The 19,670-nt window shown below is 45.1% G+C and overlaps 1 protein-coding gene across 4 annotated transcripts in view; it reads left to right on the top strand.

Moving 5' to 3' along the window:
• The window catches only part of pggt1b (protein geranylgeranyltransferase type I, beta subunit), a 123,155-nt gene that overhangs the window by 40,213 nt on the left and 63,272 nt on the right, over positions 1–19,670 (top strand). For 2 of the 4 annotated variants that reach the window (XM_072516475.1, XM_072516474.1), the window contains exons 3-4: positions 12,817–12,890; positions 15,028–15,095. In XM_072516475.1, coding sequence (XP_072372576.1) covers positions 12,817–12,890; positions 15,028–15,095 — 142 coding nt within the window. The remainder of the gene's footprint in view (positions 1–12,816; positions 12,891–15,027; positions 15,096–19,670) is intronic. The other 2 variants (XM_072516479.1, XM_072516478.1) reach the window with 1 other exon arrangement.

Raw genomic sequence — 19,670 nt, 5'->3', positions numbered from 1 at the left:
GACGGCATATCAATCGAATCGATTATCTCTTGATGGCTGATTGACAGGGCAGGTCCGGGCATGTCTTGGCAGCCTGTCTAACCTTTAGTGTATTCAAACCTGGCTAGTTCGAATTCCCATGAGGCTGTCTGTGCTGGAGTGACTGTGGTTTGTTTTAAAGTGCCCAATTCTTTAATTCAAAATGGCCAATTTTAATGAGGCTCAAGCGCTAGGCTCTAGTTGGTCACCACAATGCACAACCATCCAAGAATTTGAATGTTTCTTTAAGGATGGGCCAACACAAAAGACAATGCAGTTATGAGACTGCCTCTCTATCTGCCTCAAATGGGACAAAAGGAAAGATTGAAACTCCGTTTGTGGCAGATGAAATGGTCACTATCCGCTTCTGTGGTATCCCAATTATTTTCTCCATTCAAACTAGACTGGGTGGGCCTCAGACATGTTAACCTAATCAACATGAACACCACACCTTATTTGGAAAAGACTTGAATTTGGCAAAAGACATGTTTTGTTTATTTGATAGATCAGCTAAGAGCAGTTTGCTGATCACAGAATTGTTACGGAGCAGGAGTCCAATTGGCCCATTGTGTCTGCACCAGCTCTCCAAACGAACACCATGACTTAAACACCTGCTTTTTACCCAAATCACTGCATATTGTTTACAGAAAGAAAAAGAGCACGGTCCAGACAAGTGCTGGAAGCCTGCACCCTCGAATTAAAAACCTGATGCTTTACCAACTGAGCTACCCAGGTTTAGTTCCACCAAAATCATAAAAGGCACCAGTTTAGCCAGTCTGTGAACCAGACTTGAAAACCAGCCGCAAGTCTGTGTTGGCCAGAATATGTAACCTGTTGCAGTTTAGCGTTTGCCTGAGAACCAATCTCCCAGTTGAAAAAATGAAAATGAAAATCGCTTATTGTCACAAGTAGGCTTCAAATGAAGTTACTGTTAAATGCCCCTAGTCGCCACATTCCGGCGCCTGTTTGGGGAGGCTGGTACGGAAATTGAACCCACGCTGCTGGCCTTGGTCTGCTTTACAAGCCAGCTATTTAGCCCATTGTGCTAAACCAGCCACTGTTATTCAACTACAAGAAAAAACCTAAACCTGCTGGAACCCCTGACTTTACAAGATCGGCACTTCAACTTGAAATCAAGAAATTTATTCAAATCACTGGCGGCCTCCTGTGGAAGCTGGAGATCCTCAATCTGAGACTGAGATAACCTCTCAGGTGCTTCACATTTATCTGTATCCACTATTTCTGTGCGTGTTTGTGTGAGTGAGACCGTGTGTATGATGTTGCATTTAATTTGCATTAAGTGTGAGAAGGTAAACTTTTTTTTTTAACTCACGAAAGCTTGCTGCTGTATTATTTAATTAGAATGGATGTATTTTCTGCCACCACAACGGAAGGGGGTGCATTCATCCAGTCTCCGTGCCTGTGACATCAGTATCAGCCACAGGTATCAAGAATAGGATCACCCTTAATATTGAACAATATAAAGATATATTAAACATTCAATAATTTTTTTTCATCATGGTTAAGGATTGTAGTTTTCACAGAATATTGAACCCCGCGCACCAGTTTAAAAACTCCTGAATACAGTTGTGATTTTGCTCTCTGCCTCACTGACCATTTGCTCCTGACCCTTCACTGCCTCCTTCTCCCTCGCTGCCTTGCAATTTCACTCTCCAGGTTGCAAGCGGGGTGGTGAGGGAAGAGGCCAAGGTTTGGGAGTGTGGGAGTGAACATTCAATGGGTGTACAACAATTACATCAGTGACATCTTGCATTCATCTATGGGAAGAGTGGGTGCTGACTTCCTGTTCCAAGTGCAAAATGATGATGCCAGCAGCACTGGCTTCCTGTTTTGGTGTGGTAGCTGGAGATAAGGATAAGAAAACACTCCTCTTTCTGTATAAAACATACTAATCATTGGCAATAGGTGAATACATATATTGTGTCCACGACAGCACTTAACTAGATCTTGTGATGTGTAGGAACAAAAGAATCAGTGGCTTGCAGTTTTGATAAACACTGTTTATGACTTCAAATGTGAAAGTTTCATGTTAACAAAAATCTTGACTATATTGGTGTTTAGTACTGCTGCTGAGGTTAGATTTTAGATTTATGGTTTTACCGGCTGTTGTAGTCAGATCACATGAAGCACGTCTCAATCTTGGTGTCCTCCATATAAACTGCATACTATTTCAGGTCGTCATGGAATGCAAAGATTCACCAACCACCATCATGCACTGCTCCCACCAAGCTTCTCATTTCCAGTAAAATTATCATCTTAAGCCCCTCTCCCCGTCATGCCCTATTTTCACCTTCAAGCGTGTGAACTAATGGACTTGGTCGCTAAATTTAAGCCATCATATAACTGCCACTTCCCTGTCCCTTCATCCCTTCCCCGATCCTGTGCTAATCTTATCTAAAGCTTACCCTCTGTCTTAGCCCTCAAACTTGTAGCCAGAGAATCTCCTGCAATGGCTTCTCTTCCTCCTCGGTGTTATCGCCAAGGAACTATCCTTGGCCCCCTCCTATTTCTCATCAGCGTGCTACATCTCGGGTTCCACACGTATGCTTGTGCAATTCCACCTGATCACTCTAACTTCTCCACAGCCTATGAATTGTTGAACTACTTGTCCGCCATCCAGTACAGGATGAGTAGAAATTCTTTCACCTCACAATTTGGAAGACCAAAGCCATTGCCTTCGGAGCCCACCACAAACTGGTTCCCTAGTCACCAGCTCCACCTTTTCTCCTTGCAGTTGCCTGGTGTTATATTTGACCCTGAGGTGAGCGACCGATCAGATATCCATTCCAGCGCTAAAACTGCCAAACTCCACCTCCCTAATATCACACAACTCTACCCCTGCCTCAGCTCATCAGAAACCCTCATCCATACCTTTTGTTATCTCTGGAATTGTCAATTCGAATGTTCTCTTTGCCAGCCTTCTATCTTCCGTTCTTCATGAACTTTCAGTTCATTCAAAACTGCTTTCCCTTTCCCAACTTGCACTATTCACCAATTACGTGTCAAAATTTCAAATTTTCATCCTACTTTTGAAATCCTTCTATGGCTTTGCACTCCATATTCTCCAGTACTACAATCCTCTTGAGAACCCTGCATTCCTCTAATTCTGATACTTGTGCATCCAAAATCCAGCACTTTAGTCAAGCTTTTGATCATCTGACCTAATGTTTTTATATGTGGCTCAGTATAAAATTTTATTTAAGAACTGCGTTGAGATATTTTAATATATTAACGGTACTATATAAATGAGCATTGGTGTTTGTTTATGATCTTTATTGTTTGGAAAGATAGCATGCAGAGCAGAGGCTCGTTGCTTCCCTCAAGGGGTACTGATAGGTTATCCTTATTGGTAGGAAGCTGTGAGATTACAACAACAGTTGGTATTTTTGCAGCACCTTTAACATAATAAAGCATCCCATGGCGCTTCATTTTTCCCTTTCCTTTATGGGATGTTGACATCGCTGGCTAGGCCAGCATTTATTTACCCATCCATAATTGTTCTTGAGAAACTGGTGTTGAGCTGCCTTCTGGAACAACTGCAGTCTCTGTTGTGTAGGTACACCCGTAGTGCTGGTAGGGTAGGGAGCAAGGTCCAGAATTTTGACAGTAACAGTGAAGGAACAACGATATATTTCCAAGTCTGGGTGGTGAGTAACTTGGCGGGGAATCTCCAGTGATTGTGTTACCATATATCTGCTGCCCCTGTCCTTTTAGATGGTAATGGTAATCGTCGTGGGTTTGGAAGGTGCTGCCTTAAGAACGTTGATGAATTCCTGCAGTGCATCTTGTTGTTGTACACGCTGCTGCTGTGGGTTGGTCGTGGAGAGAGTGAATGTGTATGATGCCAATCTTAGCAGGTTGCTTTGTCCTGGATGGTATCAAGATTCTTTAGTGCTATTGGAGCTGCACTCATCCAGGTAAATGTTCAGCGTTCCATCACACTCCTGACTTGTGCACAGCCTTTGGGGAGTTGGGAGGTGAATTACTCGCTGCAGAATTCTTAGCATCTAATATGCTCTTGTAGCCACAGTATTATGTAGCTAGTCCAGTTCAGTTTTTGGTCAATGGTATCGGATAAAGCATACAAAAGCGGTATTAATCAGATCAGTCCATAAGAGAGTCGTTTAGGAGTCTGGTAACAGTGGGGAAGAAGCTGTTTTTGAATCTGTTCGTGCGTGTTCTTAGACTTTTGTATCTCCTGCCCAATGGAAGAAGTTGGAAGAGTGAGTAAGCCGGGTGGGAAGGGTCTTTGATTATGCTGCCTGCTTTCCCAAGGCAGCAGGTGGTGTAGACCGAGTCAATGGATGGGTTTGTGTGATGGACTGCGCTGTGTTCACGACTCTCTGGCGTTTCTTGCGGTCTTGGGCCGAGCAGTTGCCATGCTGTGATGCAGCCAGCCAGATCGGATGCTTTCTATGGTGCACCTGTAAAGGTTTGCAAGAGTCAATGTAAACATGCCGAATTTCCTTAGTTTCCTGAGGAAGTATAGGTACTGTTGTGCTTTCTTGGTGGTAGTTTCGAACGTGGGTGGACCAGGAGAGAATTTTGGTGATGTGCACACCTAGGAATTTGAAGCTGTCAACCATTTCCCCCTCGGCCTCGTTGATGCAGCAGGGGTGTGTACAGTACTTTGCTTCCTGAAGTCAATGACTAGCTCTTTAGTTTTGCTGGCACTGAGGGAGGAATTGTTGTCATTACACCACTCCACTAGGTTCTCTATCTCCCTTCTGTATTCTGCCTCGTCGTTGTTTGAGATCCGACCCCCGACCCATTACAATCGTGTCGTCAGCAAACTTGTAGATGGAGTTGGAGCCAAATTTTGCCACGCAGTCGTGTGTGTATAGGGAGTATAGTAGGGGGCTAAGTACGCAGCCTTGCGGGACACCGGTATTGAGGACTATCGTGGAGGAGGTGTTGTTTATTCTAACTGATCGTGGTCTATTGTCAGAAAGTCGAGGATCCAGTTGCAGAGTGAGGAGCCAAGTCCTAGGTTTTGGAGCTTTGATATGAGCTTGGCTGAGATTGTGGTGTTGAAGGCGGAGCTGTAGTCAATAAATAGGAGTCTGATGTAGGAGTCCTTGTTGCCGAGATACTCCAGGGATGAGTGTATGGCCAGGGAGATGGCGTCTGCTGTGGACCGGTTCAACAGTGTGCAAATTGCAGTGCATCTAGGCATTCTTGGAGTCTGGAGTTGATGTGCCTGATGACCAACCTCTCGAAGTACTTCATTCCGATCGATATCAGGGCCACCGGACGGTAGTCATTGAGGCACATTGCCTTGTTCATTTTTGGCACTGCTATGATGGTGGTCTTCTTGAAGCAGGTGGGGACTTCGGAACAGAGTAGGGAGAGGTTGAAGATGACCGCGAACACATCTGCCAGCTGGTCCGCACAGGATCTGAGTGCACGACCAGGGACCCCGTGCAGACCCATCGCTTTCCGCGGGTTCACTGTCAGGAAGGCCAATCTGACTTTGGAAGCTGTGATGGTGGGTATGGTGTGTCCGGGGCTACTGGGGCAGTCGACAGCGGTTTGATGGTTTCCTGCTCGAACCAAGCATAGAATGCATTGAGTTGATCGGGGAGGGGTGTGCTGCTGCAGGAGATTCTGCTCGGCTCGTCTTTGTAGCCCATTATGTTGTTTAGGCCTTGCCACAACCGACGCGAGTCTGTAATGCTAGTCTATAACTCCAGCTTGGTCTGATATTGTCTCTTGGCATCCCGGATGACATTGCGGAGGTCATACCTCGATTTCTTGTATAGGTCAAAGTTCCCGATCAAGCCATGGTTTCTGGTTGGGGAACGTATATAATGCTTTCTTTGGCAAACAATTGTCTGCACATTTGCTGATGCTGTCTGTGATGGTGGTAGCATACTCGTTTAGGTTGGTTGCGGAGGTCTTAAATATGGACCAGTCCACTGACTCCAAGCAGTCACGTAGGAGCTCTTCTGCTTCCTCAGACCAGCACTGCATGACCTCCTTAACCGGATTCTCCCGCTTAAGTTTCTGTTTGTATGAGAATGAGCACTGTTTTATGGCCTGATTTTCCGAAGTGCAGTCGGGGGATGCAACAGTAGGCTCCCTTGATTTTTGTGTAGCAGTGGTCGAGAGTGTTGTTGCCCCTGGTGGGACAGGGGATGTGTTGGTGCAATTTTGGCAGTGCATTCTTTTTTTAAAATATAACTTTAGAGTACCCAATAATTGTTCTTTTCCAATTAAGGGACAATTTAGCATGGCCAATCCACCTAACCTGCACATCTTTGGGTTGTGGGGGTGAAACCCATGCAGACATGGGGAGAATGTGCAAACTCCACACGGACAGTGACCCAGAGCGGGGATTCGAACCCGGGTCCACTGTGCCGCAGTCCCATTGCTAACCACTGCACCACACGCCGCCCTCTTGGCAGTACACTCTTGAGGTTGGCCTTGTTGAAGTCTCCGGCCACGATGAACAAGGCCTCCTAGTGTTCTGTTTCATTGTTGTTTATAACTGTGTACATTTCGTCCAGCGCCTTTTTCACTTCTGCCTGGGTGGGATGTAGGCCGCTGTGATAAGTGAACTCACATGGAAGGTAGCCTGGGCGGCACTTCACAGTCAGGTATTCCAGGTCCAGGGAGCAGTAGGTCGCCAGGGTTGCCACTTCGGAGCACCAGGAGGAGTTGATGAGGAGGCAAACCCCTTCCCTCTTTGCTTTGCCTGATGACCCGGTGCAGTCCGTCCGGTGAATCGAGAAGCCTTCAGGTTGTATGGCACAGTCCGGTGAGGCAGGGGTGAAATAGAGTCCCTGTGAAATAGAGCACACAGCAGTCTCTTTCTTCCCTCTGAGAGATAAGTCTAGTGTTAAATTTGTCCAGCTTGTTTTCGATTGCTTGGATGTTTTCCCTCGCTTCCTCGGTCGGTGGCATTATCACAGGGTTCAGTCCTTAGGGCCCCAGCTATATACAATCTATATAAACGACTTGGATCAGGGATAGAAGGTTATATAACTGTGGAAACAGTTTTAACAGCTCGGAGGGTTTAAGTCATCACAAATGACACAAAAATAGATGGGACAGTAAGTTGCAATGAGGAAGAGAGGGAGAAGTTAGAATCAGATGTAACGCTATTACAATTAAATAAAGGTAACTACAAAGACATGAGGGAGGAGCTGGCCAGGGTTGATTGAAAAGGAAACCTAGCAGGGAAAACAGTGGAACAGCAACGGCAGGTGTTTTTGAGGGTTATTCGGGAATCATAACAGAAATTCATCCCAAGAAGGAGGAAACATGCTAAGGGGAGGACAAGGTATCCATGGCCGATGAGGGAAGTCAAGGACAGCATAAAAGCCAAAGAAAAAGCATTCAAGGTGGTGAGGATTAGTGGGAAGCCAGAGGATTGGAAAGTCTTTAAAAGCTAAACTAAAAAAACAATAAGGGGGGGGGAGAAGATGAAATAGTGCAAGCTAGCTAGTAATATAAAAGGAGATAGCAAGAGTTTTTTTCAATACATATAAGGTAAGAGAGAGGCAAACATAGACATTGGACCACTGGAAAATTAGGCTGGAGAAGTAGTAATAGGAAAAACGAAATGGCAGAGGAACTGAATAGTTACTTTTCATCAGTCTTCACGGTGGAAGACACCAGTGGGATATCAGAACTTCAAGAGAATCAGGGGGCACAGATGAGTGTAGTGGCCATCATTAAGGAGACGTTTCTGGGAAAACGTAAAGGTCTGAAGGTGGATAAACCACCTGGACCAGATGGACTATGCCCCAGAGTTCTGAAGGAGATAGCGGAGGAGATTGTGGAGTCATTGGTAGTGATCTTTCAGGAATCATTGGAGGCAGTGATAGTCGCAGAGGACTGGAAAATGGCTAATGTAACACCCCTGTTTAAGAAGGGAGGGATGCAGAAGACGGGAAATTATACGCCGGTTATCTTGACTTTGGTCTTTGGTAAGATCTTAAAGAGTCCATTATTAAAGATGAGATTGCGGAGAACTTGGAAGTGCATGATAAAATAGGACTGAGTCAGCACGGCTTCATCAAGGGGAGGTCATGTCTGACAAATCTGTTAGAATTCAGAAGGTAATGAGGAAATTAGACAAAGGAGAACCAGCAGACATGATCTACTTAGATTTCCAGAAGGCCTTTGACAAGGTGCCGTAGAGACTGTTAAATAAATTAAGAGTCCATGGTGTTAAGGCACGGATAGAGAATTGGTTGACTGGCAGAAGGTAGAGAGTGGGGGTAAAGGGGTCTTTTTCAGGATGGCAACCGGTGACTAGTGGTGTGGCTCAGGGGCTGGTGTTGGGACCACAACTTTTCACAATATACATTAACAACCTCGAAGAAGTAACTTGAGGGCACTGTTGCTAAGTTTGCAGATGATACAAAGATATGCAAAGGGACAAGTAGTAATGAGGAAGCAGCGAAGCTGCATAAGGACTTGGACAGGCTAGGAGAGTGGATAAAGAAGTGGCAGATGGAATACAATGTGCAAAAGTGTGAGGTTATGCACTTTGGTAGGAAGAATGGCATGGACTACTTTCTAAATGGGGTAAGGCTTAGGAAATCAGAAGCAGAAAGGGACTTGGAAGTCCTAGTTCAATATTTTCTTCAGGTTAACATGCAGGTTCAGTTGGCAGTTAGAAAGTCAAATGCAATGTTCACAGTCATGCTGAGGGGGCTAGAATACAAGAGCAGGGATGTACTTCTGAGGCTGCATAAAACTCTAGTCCGACCCCATTTGGAATATTGTGAGCAGATTTGGGCCCAATATCTAAGGAAGAATGAACTGGTCTTGGAAAGGGTCCAAAGGAGGTTCACAAGAATGGTCCCTGGAATGAAGAGCTTGCCCTATGAGGAGTAGTTAAGGACGCTGGGTCTATACTCGTTGGAGTTTAGAAGGACAGAGGGCTGGGGAATAGCCAATGTTCCTTTGTTTAAGAAAGGAAGCAAGGATAATCCAGCAATTAATAGGCTGGTGAGCCTGACATCAGTGGGGAAGCTTTTGGAAAAGATACCGAGGGACAGGAAATATGCATATTTGGAGGAAAATTGACCAGTTCATGATGGGCAGCATGGTTTTTTACGGGGAAGGTCATGTCTCACCAACTTTGATGGAGTTTTTTTGAAGAAGTGACAAAGAAAATTGATGAGGGGAGGGCTGTGGATGTAGTTTATATGGACTTCAGCAAGGTGAGTGACAAGGTCCCACATGGCAGACTGGTACAAAAACTAAAATCACATGGGATTCGGGGTGGACTGGCTAGATGGATACAGAGCTGGCTTGGTTATAGGAGACAGAGTAGTGGTGGAAGGGTGTTTTTCAGAATGGAGATCTGTAGCTAGTATTCCACAGGGATCAGTGCTGGGATCTCTGTTGTTTGTAGTATAGATAAATGATCTGGAGGAAAATGTGGGTGGTCTGATTAGTAAGTTTGCGGATGACATGAAGATTGGCCGAGTTGCTGATAGTGTCGAGGATTGTCAGAGGATACAACAGGATATAGATACATTGGAGACTTGGGCACAGAAATAGCAGATGGAGTTTAAACCAGACAAATGCGAGGTGATGCATTTTGGAGGATCCAATCTAGGTATGAATTAGACTGTAAATAGCAGAACGTTAGGAACATTAACATACAGAGGGATCTGGGCGTGCAGGTCCACAGTTCCCTAAAAGTTGCAACACAGGTGGCCAAGTTGATTAAGAAGGCATATAGCATGCATGCCTTCATCAGCCGGGGCATTGAGTTGGGAAATCATGTTGCAGCTGTATAAAACCTTGGTTAGGCCGCATTTGGAGTATTGCGTGCAGTTCTGGTCACCACATTATCAGAAGGACGTGGAAGCTTTGGAGAGAGTGCAAAGAAGATTCACCAGGATGTTGCCTGGTCTCAAGGGTGTTGGCTATGAGGAGAGGTTGAATATACCAGAATTGTTTTCACTGGAAAGACGGAGGCTGAGGGGAGATCTGATAGAGGCCTACAAAATTGAGGTAGAGACAGGGAGGATAGTCAGAGAATTTTTCTCAGGGTGGAAGTGTCAATTACAAGGTGGCATAGATTCAAGGTGAGAAGGAGAAAGTTTAAGGGAGATGTGCAGGGTACGTTTTTCACGTCGGGAGTGGTGGGTGCTTGGAATGAGTTGCCAGAGGATGTGGTGGAAGCAGGCACATTAGCAATATTTAAGAGACATCTGGATGGGTACATGAATGAAATAGAGGGATACTGACTGAGTAAGGGCAGGAGTTTTTTTTGTAGTTAGGGCATTATGATCGGCATAGGGTTGGAGGGCTGAAGGGCCTGTTCCTGTGCTGTACTTTTTTTTGTTCTTTGATGAAAGGAGATTTTGTTGAAACTACTGGATACTGAGAGGCCTAGATAGAGTAGACATGGGAAGGATGTTTCTACTAGTAGGAAAATCTAGAACCCGAGGCTACAGCCTCAGACTAAGGGGACAATCCTTTAAAACTGAGATGAGGAGGAATTTCTTCAGCCAGAGGGTGGTGAATCTGTGGAACTCTTTGCCGTAGACAGCTGTGGAAATCAAATCACTGAATGTCTTTAAAAGACAGAGATAGATAGGCTCTTGATTAATAAGGGGATAAGAGGTTATGGGGAGGAGGCAGGACAATGGGGATGAGAAACACATCAGCCTTGATTGAATGGCGCAGCAGACTCGATGGGCCGAACAGCCTAATTCTGCTCCTATGTCTTATGGACTGAGTTGATGACCCTCAACAACCATAATCATCTACCTTTGTGCTAGGTTAGACTCCAACCAGTGGAGGGTTTTCCTCCTGATTCCCTTTGACTCCAGTTTTGCTGGGGCTCCTTGATGCCACGCTCTGTTAAATACTGCTTTGTTATCAAGGGCAATCACTCTCCTCTCTCCTCTGGCATTCAGCTCTTTTGTCCATGTTTCAACCAAGGCTGTAATGAGGCCAGGAGCTGAGTGACCCTGTCAGAACCCAAACTGAGAGTTAGTGAACAGGTTATTGCTAAGGAAGTGCAGCTTGTTAGCACTATTGATGACCCCCTTCCATCACTTTATTAATGACTGAGAGTAGACTGATGGGGTGGTATTTGGCTGGGTTGGATTTGCTCTGCTTTCGGTGTACAGGAAATACCTTTTTCAACATGGCTGAGTAGATTCCAGTGCTGTAGCTCTACTGAAACCACTTGGGTAGGGGTGCGGCAAGTTCTGGAGCAGACGTCTTCAGTCCTATTACCGGAGTATTGTCAGGGCACATAGCCAATGCTGTCTCCAGTCCCTTCAACCGTTTCTTGATATAATTTGGAGTGAATCGAATTGGTGAGGATTGGTTGGGGACTTCCAAAGGAGGCTAAGATGGATCATCCACTCAGCACTACTGGCTGAATATTGTTGTGAATGCTGCAGCCTTATATTTTGCATTGGTGCACTGGGCTCCTCCATCATTGAGGAGTAGGATGTTTGTGGAGCTTACTCCTCCAGTGAGTTGTTTAATTCTTCACCATCATTCACGACTGGATGCGGCAGGACTACAGAGCTTAGATCTGATTGCTTGGTTGTGGAATTGCTTTGCCCCATCTATTACTTGCTGCTTATGCTGTTTTCTGAGCAATATAAATCACAATAAGATATGGTATCATATTAGAGGTATTAGGGCAGATGATGGTCAAAGGGGTAGACTTTAAGGAAGAAGGGGGAATTTCAGAGCTTACAGCCTTGGCAGCTGAAGTCACAACCACCAGTGGTGGAGTGATTAAAATCGGAGATGCTCCACAGGCCAGAATTAGATGAACCACAGATATCATCTCAGAGGCTCATGTGAATTAATTTGACAATGGGGTGAGAATTATGTTGAGGTATTGCTCCGCTGGAAGCCGATCTATATCAGCAAGTACCGAGGTTATGGATTAAGGAAATTTTGGTTGACCTTCACCTTAGAGAAGGTCAAAATTGCCCAGGAGCATTCTGGAATAGTCGGATCTCAAGGTAATAAAGCCATGGATGAGGATTTCAGCAGCAAATGAGCTGAGATAGTGGTTGTGTCATGTAGTGTTATGGGGGTAGAAATAGGCAGTCTTAATGATGGTGTGGATTTGTGTTTGGGACACCAAGCTTGCTAACAGCCTGGTTCACACTCCAAACAATTGGCAGGAAAAGGAAATGTTTCGCTAGTTAGGGAATGCAGTTTGTCATGGGGACCAAAGCTATGACTTTGATCTTCCCAATATTTATTTGGGGGAAATTTCTGCTCATCCAGCACTGGATATCAGACAAGCAGTTTGAAAATTTAGAGACCGAGGAGGAACCGTGGTAGGTACTGGCTGGTAGAACTGGGTGTCATCAATGTACATGTAAAGTCTTTGTCACCAAAGTGCAGCATGTATGGTGTTGCTGCAGTAGTATCCAAAGAGGAAGAAGAGACTGAGATAAGCTGAGAAAATTGGAATTACAACAGTGGTATGCAAGAATGATAAATAAATTGAACTCCAGTAACTATGAATAGACTTGATGTGGAGATGCCAGCTTCTGGGGTGAGCACAGTAAGACATCTTACAACACCAGGTTAAAGTCCAACAGGTTATTGAATGGTGGGGCAGGCTCAAGAGGGCTGAACGACCTCCTGGGTCCCTCAAGGTCCCAGCGGCCAAGGGGCCATGTGGAGAACAGATGGGGCGCAGAATGTCTCTTTGTGACGAGTGATGAATAGAACAGTAGTCAAAGTGCTACAGTTGATTTCAGCAACCTGGATTAACTAACTGGCAGTGCCTAATTGAAAGGGAACTTCTGTGAATTACAGGGAGTACAGAAATCAGCTCAATTGCGATACTCAGAAGCTGCTTGCCCACACTGAAAATTGGATTCAAGACATTGGTAGGTAACCAGAATCGATGAACTTTTTCCTTTCATGAATCAACACTTTTAAGAGAATAGTTAACCAAACAGTAAAGACAAGATTATTCTTCTGTCATACTGGAAAAGATGAAGAATGATCTTAAGTAAAGGAAAGCCAGTTGCTGTTTGGGAGATTTTCAATTGCAAACAATTGCCAGACCTCAAAATGGCCTGTACTATAATTTTCTGTATTCCCAAGGAGTCTATTTATAGTAGACTACTTGTAAGCTGTGTCTCAAGAGTTCTGCAACGCATTAAAGAAAATAATTAAGTCTGGTATACCACATTTAGAAATCAAGATTGTTTTATATGGCTGGAAGCTGCTTTCAGATGTTTTTAAACATTTTAAATGTGTGAAATTTGTGTTGCAATGGAATTTTGGTTACAAATGATTACAGAGTTTGAAATTCATAGAACATAGAACATAGAAAATACAGCACAGAACAGGCCCTTCGGCCCACGATGTTGTGCCGAACCTTTGTCCTAGATTAATCATATATTATCATTGAATTTACAGTGCAGAAGGAGGCCATTCGGCCCATTGAGTCTGCACCGGCTCTTGGAAAGAGCACCCTACCCAAACTCAACACCTCCACCCAACACCAAGGGCAATTTGGACATTAAGGGCAATTTATCATTGGCCAATTCACCTAACCTGCACATCTTTGGATTGTGGGAGGAAACCGGAGCACCCGGAGGAAACCCACGCAGACACTGGGAGGACGTGCAGACTCCGCACAGACAGTGACCCAAGCCGGAATCGAACCTGGGACCCTGGAGCTGTGAAGCAATTGTGCTATCCACAATGCTACCGTGCTGCCCTTGAGAACAAATAAATCTACACTATATCATTTAACCGTAATCCATGTACCTATCCAATAGCTGCTTGAAGGTCCCTAATGTTTCCGACTCAACTACTTCCACAGGCAGTGCATTCCATGCCCCCTCTACTCTCTGGGTAAAGAACCTACCTCTGATATCCCTCCTATATCTTCCACCTTTCACCTTAAATTTATGTCCCCTTGTAATGGTTTGTTCCACCCGGGCAAAAAGTCTCTGACTGTCTACTCTATCTATTCCCCTGTTCATCTTATAAACCTCTATCAAGTCGCCCCTCATCCTTCTCCGTTCTAATGAGAAAAGGCCTAGCACCCTCAACCTTTCCTCGTAAGACCTACTCTCCATTCCAGGCAACATCCTGGTAAATCTTCTTTGCACCTATTCCAAAGCTTCCACATCCTTCCTAAAATGAGGCGACCAGAACTGTACACAGTACTCCAAATGTGGCCTTACCAAAGTTTTGTACAGCTGCATCATCACCTCACGGCTCTTAAATTCAATCCCTCTGTTAATGAACGCGAGCACACCATAGGCCTTCTTCACAGCTCTATCCACTTGAGTGGCAACTTTCAAAGATGTATGAACATAGACCCCAAGATCTCTCTGCTCCTCCACATTGCCAAAAACTCTACCGTTAACCCTGTATTCCGCATTCATATTTGTCCTTCCAAAATGGACAACCTCACACTTTTCAGGGTTAAACTCCATCTGCCACTTCTCAGCCCAGCTCTGCATCCTATCTATGTCTCTTTGCAGCCGACAACAGCCCTCCTTACTATCCACAACTCTACCAATCTTCGAATCGTCTGCAAATTTACTGACCCACCCTTCAACTCCCTCATCCAAGTCATTAATGAAAATCACAAAGAGCAGAGGACCCAGAACTGATCCCTGCGGTACGCCACTGGTAACTGGGATCCAGGCTGAATATTTGCCATCCACCACCACTCTCTGACTTCTATCGGTTAGCCAGTTCGTTATCCAACTGGCCAAATTTCCCACTATCCCATGCCTCCTTACTTTCTGCATAAGTAAACAAAACATAAACCACAAATTCAATTGTGGTTTACGATTCTAATAATAGAAAATGCTGGAAATACTCTACTGGCCTGGAAGCACCTATCAAGTGAGAAGCCAAGTTAATATTTCAGGTTGATAGCCTGTTTTTTTGTTAGCAGTGAGTTCAGAGATGCTTACGTTTTTAGAAGTTTTAAATAAAACTCATTATAATTTATTTTAGTGTAAATTAACAATTATTTTATTTTTTGTTTTTCAGAATCCAATCTGGACCGCTGTGGTTTCAGGGGTTCTTCACATCTAGGAGTTCCGTATAGTCAGTCAAAGGTTAGCTGGACTGTGTAAAGCATCTCAGTGTGAACCCAATCCTTTATTCAGTAGTGACTACTCCAAAGGTCCAAATAGAAGTTTCTGAATTATTCCTGAAAGGGACCCACAAATAATTTTGAGTTGATTTCTGTGCAGTTCGAGGCTCCACGGGTCTTGCTTTCTGTGGAACTTAGCTATAATTGTGTGTAGGTGAAGCTTCCAACAAACCAGCATTTAGTAACATTTGATCATTAAAAAAAAGAGTTCCTAAATGCTGTTGAATTTCACTGTTATCTTGAGATAATTTTAGCTTGTGGGCACAGCAATCTAATAAATCAGAGAACAATTGAAGCCTAGTCAAGAGTAAGGGCTATCACTTCATTATTACAATGGACAAAACCCTTTCTCTTTTAGCAGATAGAAGTAATTTTACCTTGAAATTTCACTGCTGACAAGGTATGGAAAGAGGAAATTCTGAGAAGAGGAAGAATTCAGGAGCATTTTTTATACCTAGAGATTAAAATTGTTTTTAAAATCAGAAAAGCACTGATGTTCCCAATTTATTGCATTGTTTCGATGAGAAGGTATTATAGTAAATTGTGGAAAGTTCGATATTGCATCTCTGAAAGTAGAATTTCCTACAGATGGCTGAAAACTAAATAAACCAGAGGTAACATTACACATACAGCAGCTTTAATGTAATCCCACAGCGCTTCACAGATGTGTCATAAAGCAAAAGTTGGCACTGAGCCACAAAGGTAATGGTAGAACAGATGGTCAAACATTTTATCAAAGAGGTAGGTTCTATGGAGCTTGTACCTTAAAGAGAGGTGGAAAGGTTTAGGGAGGAAATTCCAGAACTTAGAACCTAAGCACCTAAAGGCACAGTTGCCAGTGGCAAAGCATTTAAAATTAGGGTTGCTCAACAAGGCAGATATCCCAGTGAGCACAGACATCCCAGAGATTTGCAGGGCTGGAGGAGATTGCAGAGATGGGGCCATGTGGACCTGAAAACCCAGGATGAGAATTTTAAAATAGATGCTCTGGAGGACCACGTGATGCAGACTGGGCATGGGAATAGCAGCTTTTCCTTGGGGTCTGGCGCCACTCGCTTTATAATCCGTCTCTTATCTTGTTTGCCCCGCCTGACCTGAAAGTTAATAATTGGTAGTATGTCCCTGGAAGACTTTTGGATCAGAAAATGCTGAAAAACGCAAAGAAATCTGATGATAAAAGGCTGCAGTTGGATTCTGCGGGGATGCAGCCACCTTTTCAATATGGTGACTTGATCCTCGAGCGGTCTCACAGCCAGGTGCTCGCCGAGGCAGTGAAAATGATGACTGCAAACAGACCCGGATAGTAGATCAGTCAGCTTGCTGACTGAAGATTTTGAGTGTTCCTGAGGCCAAGCTGCAGAATGCTAATAAAAGGCTTGATGAAAAGGGGGAAAGAATCCTGAATATCAAATGTTGCTTCCTCTGTTGAAGCATGTATTCAATCCTTGGAAAACCAGCTATGTGACATGTCAAAAATCCTGAGATTTGGAGAACCGAGGCCGGAGGAAGAATGTCCGGGTCATCGGCCTGCCAGAACGAGTGGAGGGTAAGACACCTGTTAGTTCTTTGAGAACTGGCTGCCACATTTTCTTAAGCTAGATGAAAGCTGGCGTTTCAAATAAGAAATGCTGCACTCATATCCTGTCTTAGAGGCCGAGGGACAATCAAGGTCCTAGGCCTATAATAATTCGCTTCCACAATTCTAAAGATCGCAAGAGGGTCCTGGCGACAGCAAGGCACAGTGGGTGGGACCTGGCTCCAAGAGGGACCAGGATTTCCTTTTTCCAGGGCTTTTAATCAGCGACACAGCTGAACTGTTGAGGCTTCAACGAAGATCAAAGGCACCTCAAGGCTGGTGGTTTCATGCATTATCCTACGTCCCTGAAAGTGATATCCGATAACTCCATTAAGTCTTCTAATGACCCGACCAGTGCCGTGGCTTTCATTAAGTCCGTAGAGGGCAAGGGGTTAGACTGATCATCTGCAACTCAGAAAATGTGAAATCCGGACATTCTTCCTGTCATGTTGTTGTTTGACAGTTCTTTAGTACCCAATTATTTTTTTCCAATTAAGGGGCAATTTAGCATGGCCAATCCACCATCCTGCGCATCTTTGGGTTGTGGGGGTGAAACCCACGCAGACACGGGGAGAATGTGCAAACTCTACATGGACAGTGACCCAGGGCCGGGATTCGAACCCGGGTCCTCAGCGCTGTAGTCCCAGTGTTAACCACTATGCCAATGTGCTGCCCTGTTGTTTGACACTTCTTTGTCCCTTCATGGGAGGCATTAACATTTGAGCCCTGTAATGCGTGTATTTTTCTTGTCGTTCAGTGTCCCAGGGACTTTATTATTCGTGGTAGTTGTGCCGAGGGCTAATTACCCATCATCTTTTCTTATCATATCCTCTCTTTAATAATGTCAGAACTGAATGGTGCTGTTACAGTCTTGGGGGGTGCAGGTCTTCATGGGTGGATTCAAAATATGGGAGTGGCATTTGGCTCCCATTCCCTTGTTGGCTTTTTCCTTCTCGTTAAGGAGGTTGCCTCCTGATAGGTTAGCCCTGCGGGTCCTTACCTTTGTTGAGGAATGTCCTCTTGGAACTCTTGTAGTCGTGATTCTTTTGCATTTTTGTTATGTTGGGGTTTCTATCCCATTTACTATATCCTGCTCTGGTACTCTCTTTTATCTGAGAGAAGAACATGTTGGGAGTATTTTGGTGCCTCGGGATTTGCATGAGATGGAGGAGGGGTGTTATGGCAGACACCTGAAAGTGGCGTGAATATCCGATTCTACTTTTCTCAATTTACTCAATGGCAGTAACTAATTTTAAACTTTGCTCTTGGAATGTGCAGAGTTTTCAGCATCCTAACAAAAGGAAAAAGACCCTTAAGGAGAAAGTGGACATTGCTTTGTTACAGGAAACTCACTTGGATGACCAGGAGCACTTAAAATGCAGACGGGAATGGGTGGGGCAGGTCTTTTTTGCTTCCTCCTTGATGAGCAGCAGAGTTGTGGCAGTTTTGAGCAACAAAACTAGACCCTTCAAAATGGAGAATTGTGTTAAGATAAGGGAGGCAGCTTTGTGATTGTCGAGGGGTTAGTACAGGGAGAAACTGTCTCAATAATGAATATATATAGCCTGCCGAATTGCCCCCCTGGAATTTATCACAAGTGCTTTTTTGGACTTTGCGCAGTTGGCCTCGGCTAACTCTCAGGCCCTCACCAATGTCACACTAGAATTGTACCTCAACTTTTCTACAGTTAGTGTCCTCTCGCTCTAGGGGAAGCATTGTAATCTCTGACCGTCCTCTTTTTGCCTGAGGTGTGACCCCCCCCCACCCATCCCCCACCCAAGTGGTGGTGGCTTGACACCTCCCTCCTTGGGGATAAATCCATTACTACATACTTAAAGGAGTTTGAGGTTTTTAACTGGGTCAATTCCCTTTCTGATGTCACTCCTGCAAGGCCTATACTAGGGGGTTGGGTATTTCTTGCATCACGAACAAAAGGCGGAGAATGCTGGACAGCCAGCGGCGGTTGGAGGTTTGTTTGGCTGATCCATAGAAGTACTGGAGGCTCCGAGCAAGCAACTGCTGAGGGAGGTTAACGTAACTCGGGTAGCTTTTGATTCTTTATTGACGATGTATATCAAGAGCAGTCTTAAGTTCGCGAAGCAACATCTATGAGTTTGGGAATGAGCCAAGTAAGTACTTGGGGCTGGAGATCCAAAATCGTGTCTGGCGCCGGGGCGGAGAATCCACTTCCGCGCACGAAATCGGGACCGACGCCGGTTCCCCGATTCTCTGGGCCCTGAAAAGCAGCGTACTCAGCGCCGCGTATCACCTACCTGTGTCCATTGCTGGAGGCCCGCTCCGCCCCCGACCAGCTGAAGTCCCGACGGAGTGAACCACTCATGGTCCTGCCATTCGCGATACTCGCGGTCGGGAGCGGGCCGATCAGAGGACAGGCCTCATATGGGCCTGGGGTATTTTTGGGCAGGCAGTCAGGGTCGGGCGCGCAGCCGATTGGGGGCACTATTTGAGAGGTCCAGCTCCGAGGCCTGAGTCCGACATGGAGTACGGCGCGGCCACTGGCGACCCAGAAGTGCGGGGGCCCGTATCTGCAGCAAAAGCTGCGAGCCTCCGACAGGTCACTGCTAGCCCCCTGCAGAGTTATGACTATGTGGCCCTTTCACGCCAGTATTTCTGATGGCGTGGGGACATGGTCCCAAAAACGGAGAATCCAGCCCTTGGCCTTTGTGACTAAGAGATGACAGACTCTAGGGCTAGCCACTCTGTGCGGAACTCTGGTTAATAGGAGGTTAATGAAAGCTGAAAATATTAACTGGGCATTTAGAGATCCCTATGCAGAATTATACAAGTCTGGTCAATCCGTTTATGTAGTGGCATGTATGGAGTGGTTCTTCTCTTCTCTCGAGCTCCTTCTGGTTTCAGGGGATCAGAGCTTGGCCCTTTGCGCTCCTATCTCTAAAAATGAAGTGGCTGTGGCCATTAAAAAACTTCTGGGCCAGATAG

The sequence above is a fragment of the Scyliorhinus torazame genome, chromosome 9 (genome assembly GCF_047496885.1).
Source record: "Scyliorhinus torazame isolate Kashiwa2021f chromosome 9, sScyTor2.1, whole genome shotgun sequence".
NCBI classification, from domain to species: Eukaryota; Metazoa; Chordata; class Chondrichthyes; order Carcharhiniformes; family Scyliorhinidae; genus Scyliorhinus; species Scyliorhinus torazame.
This window is presented reverse-complemented; position numbering and strand designations above follow the sequence as displayed.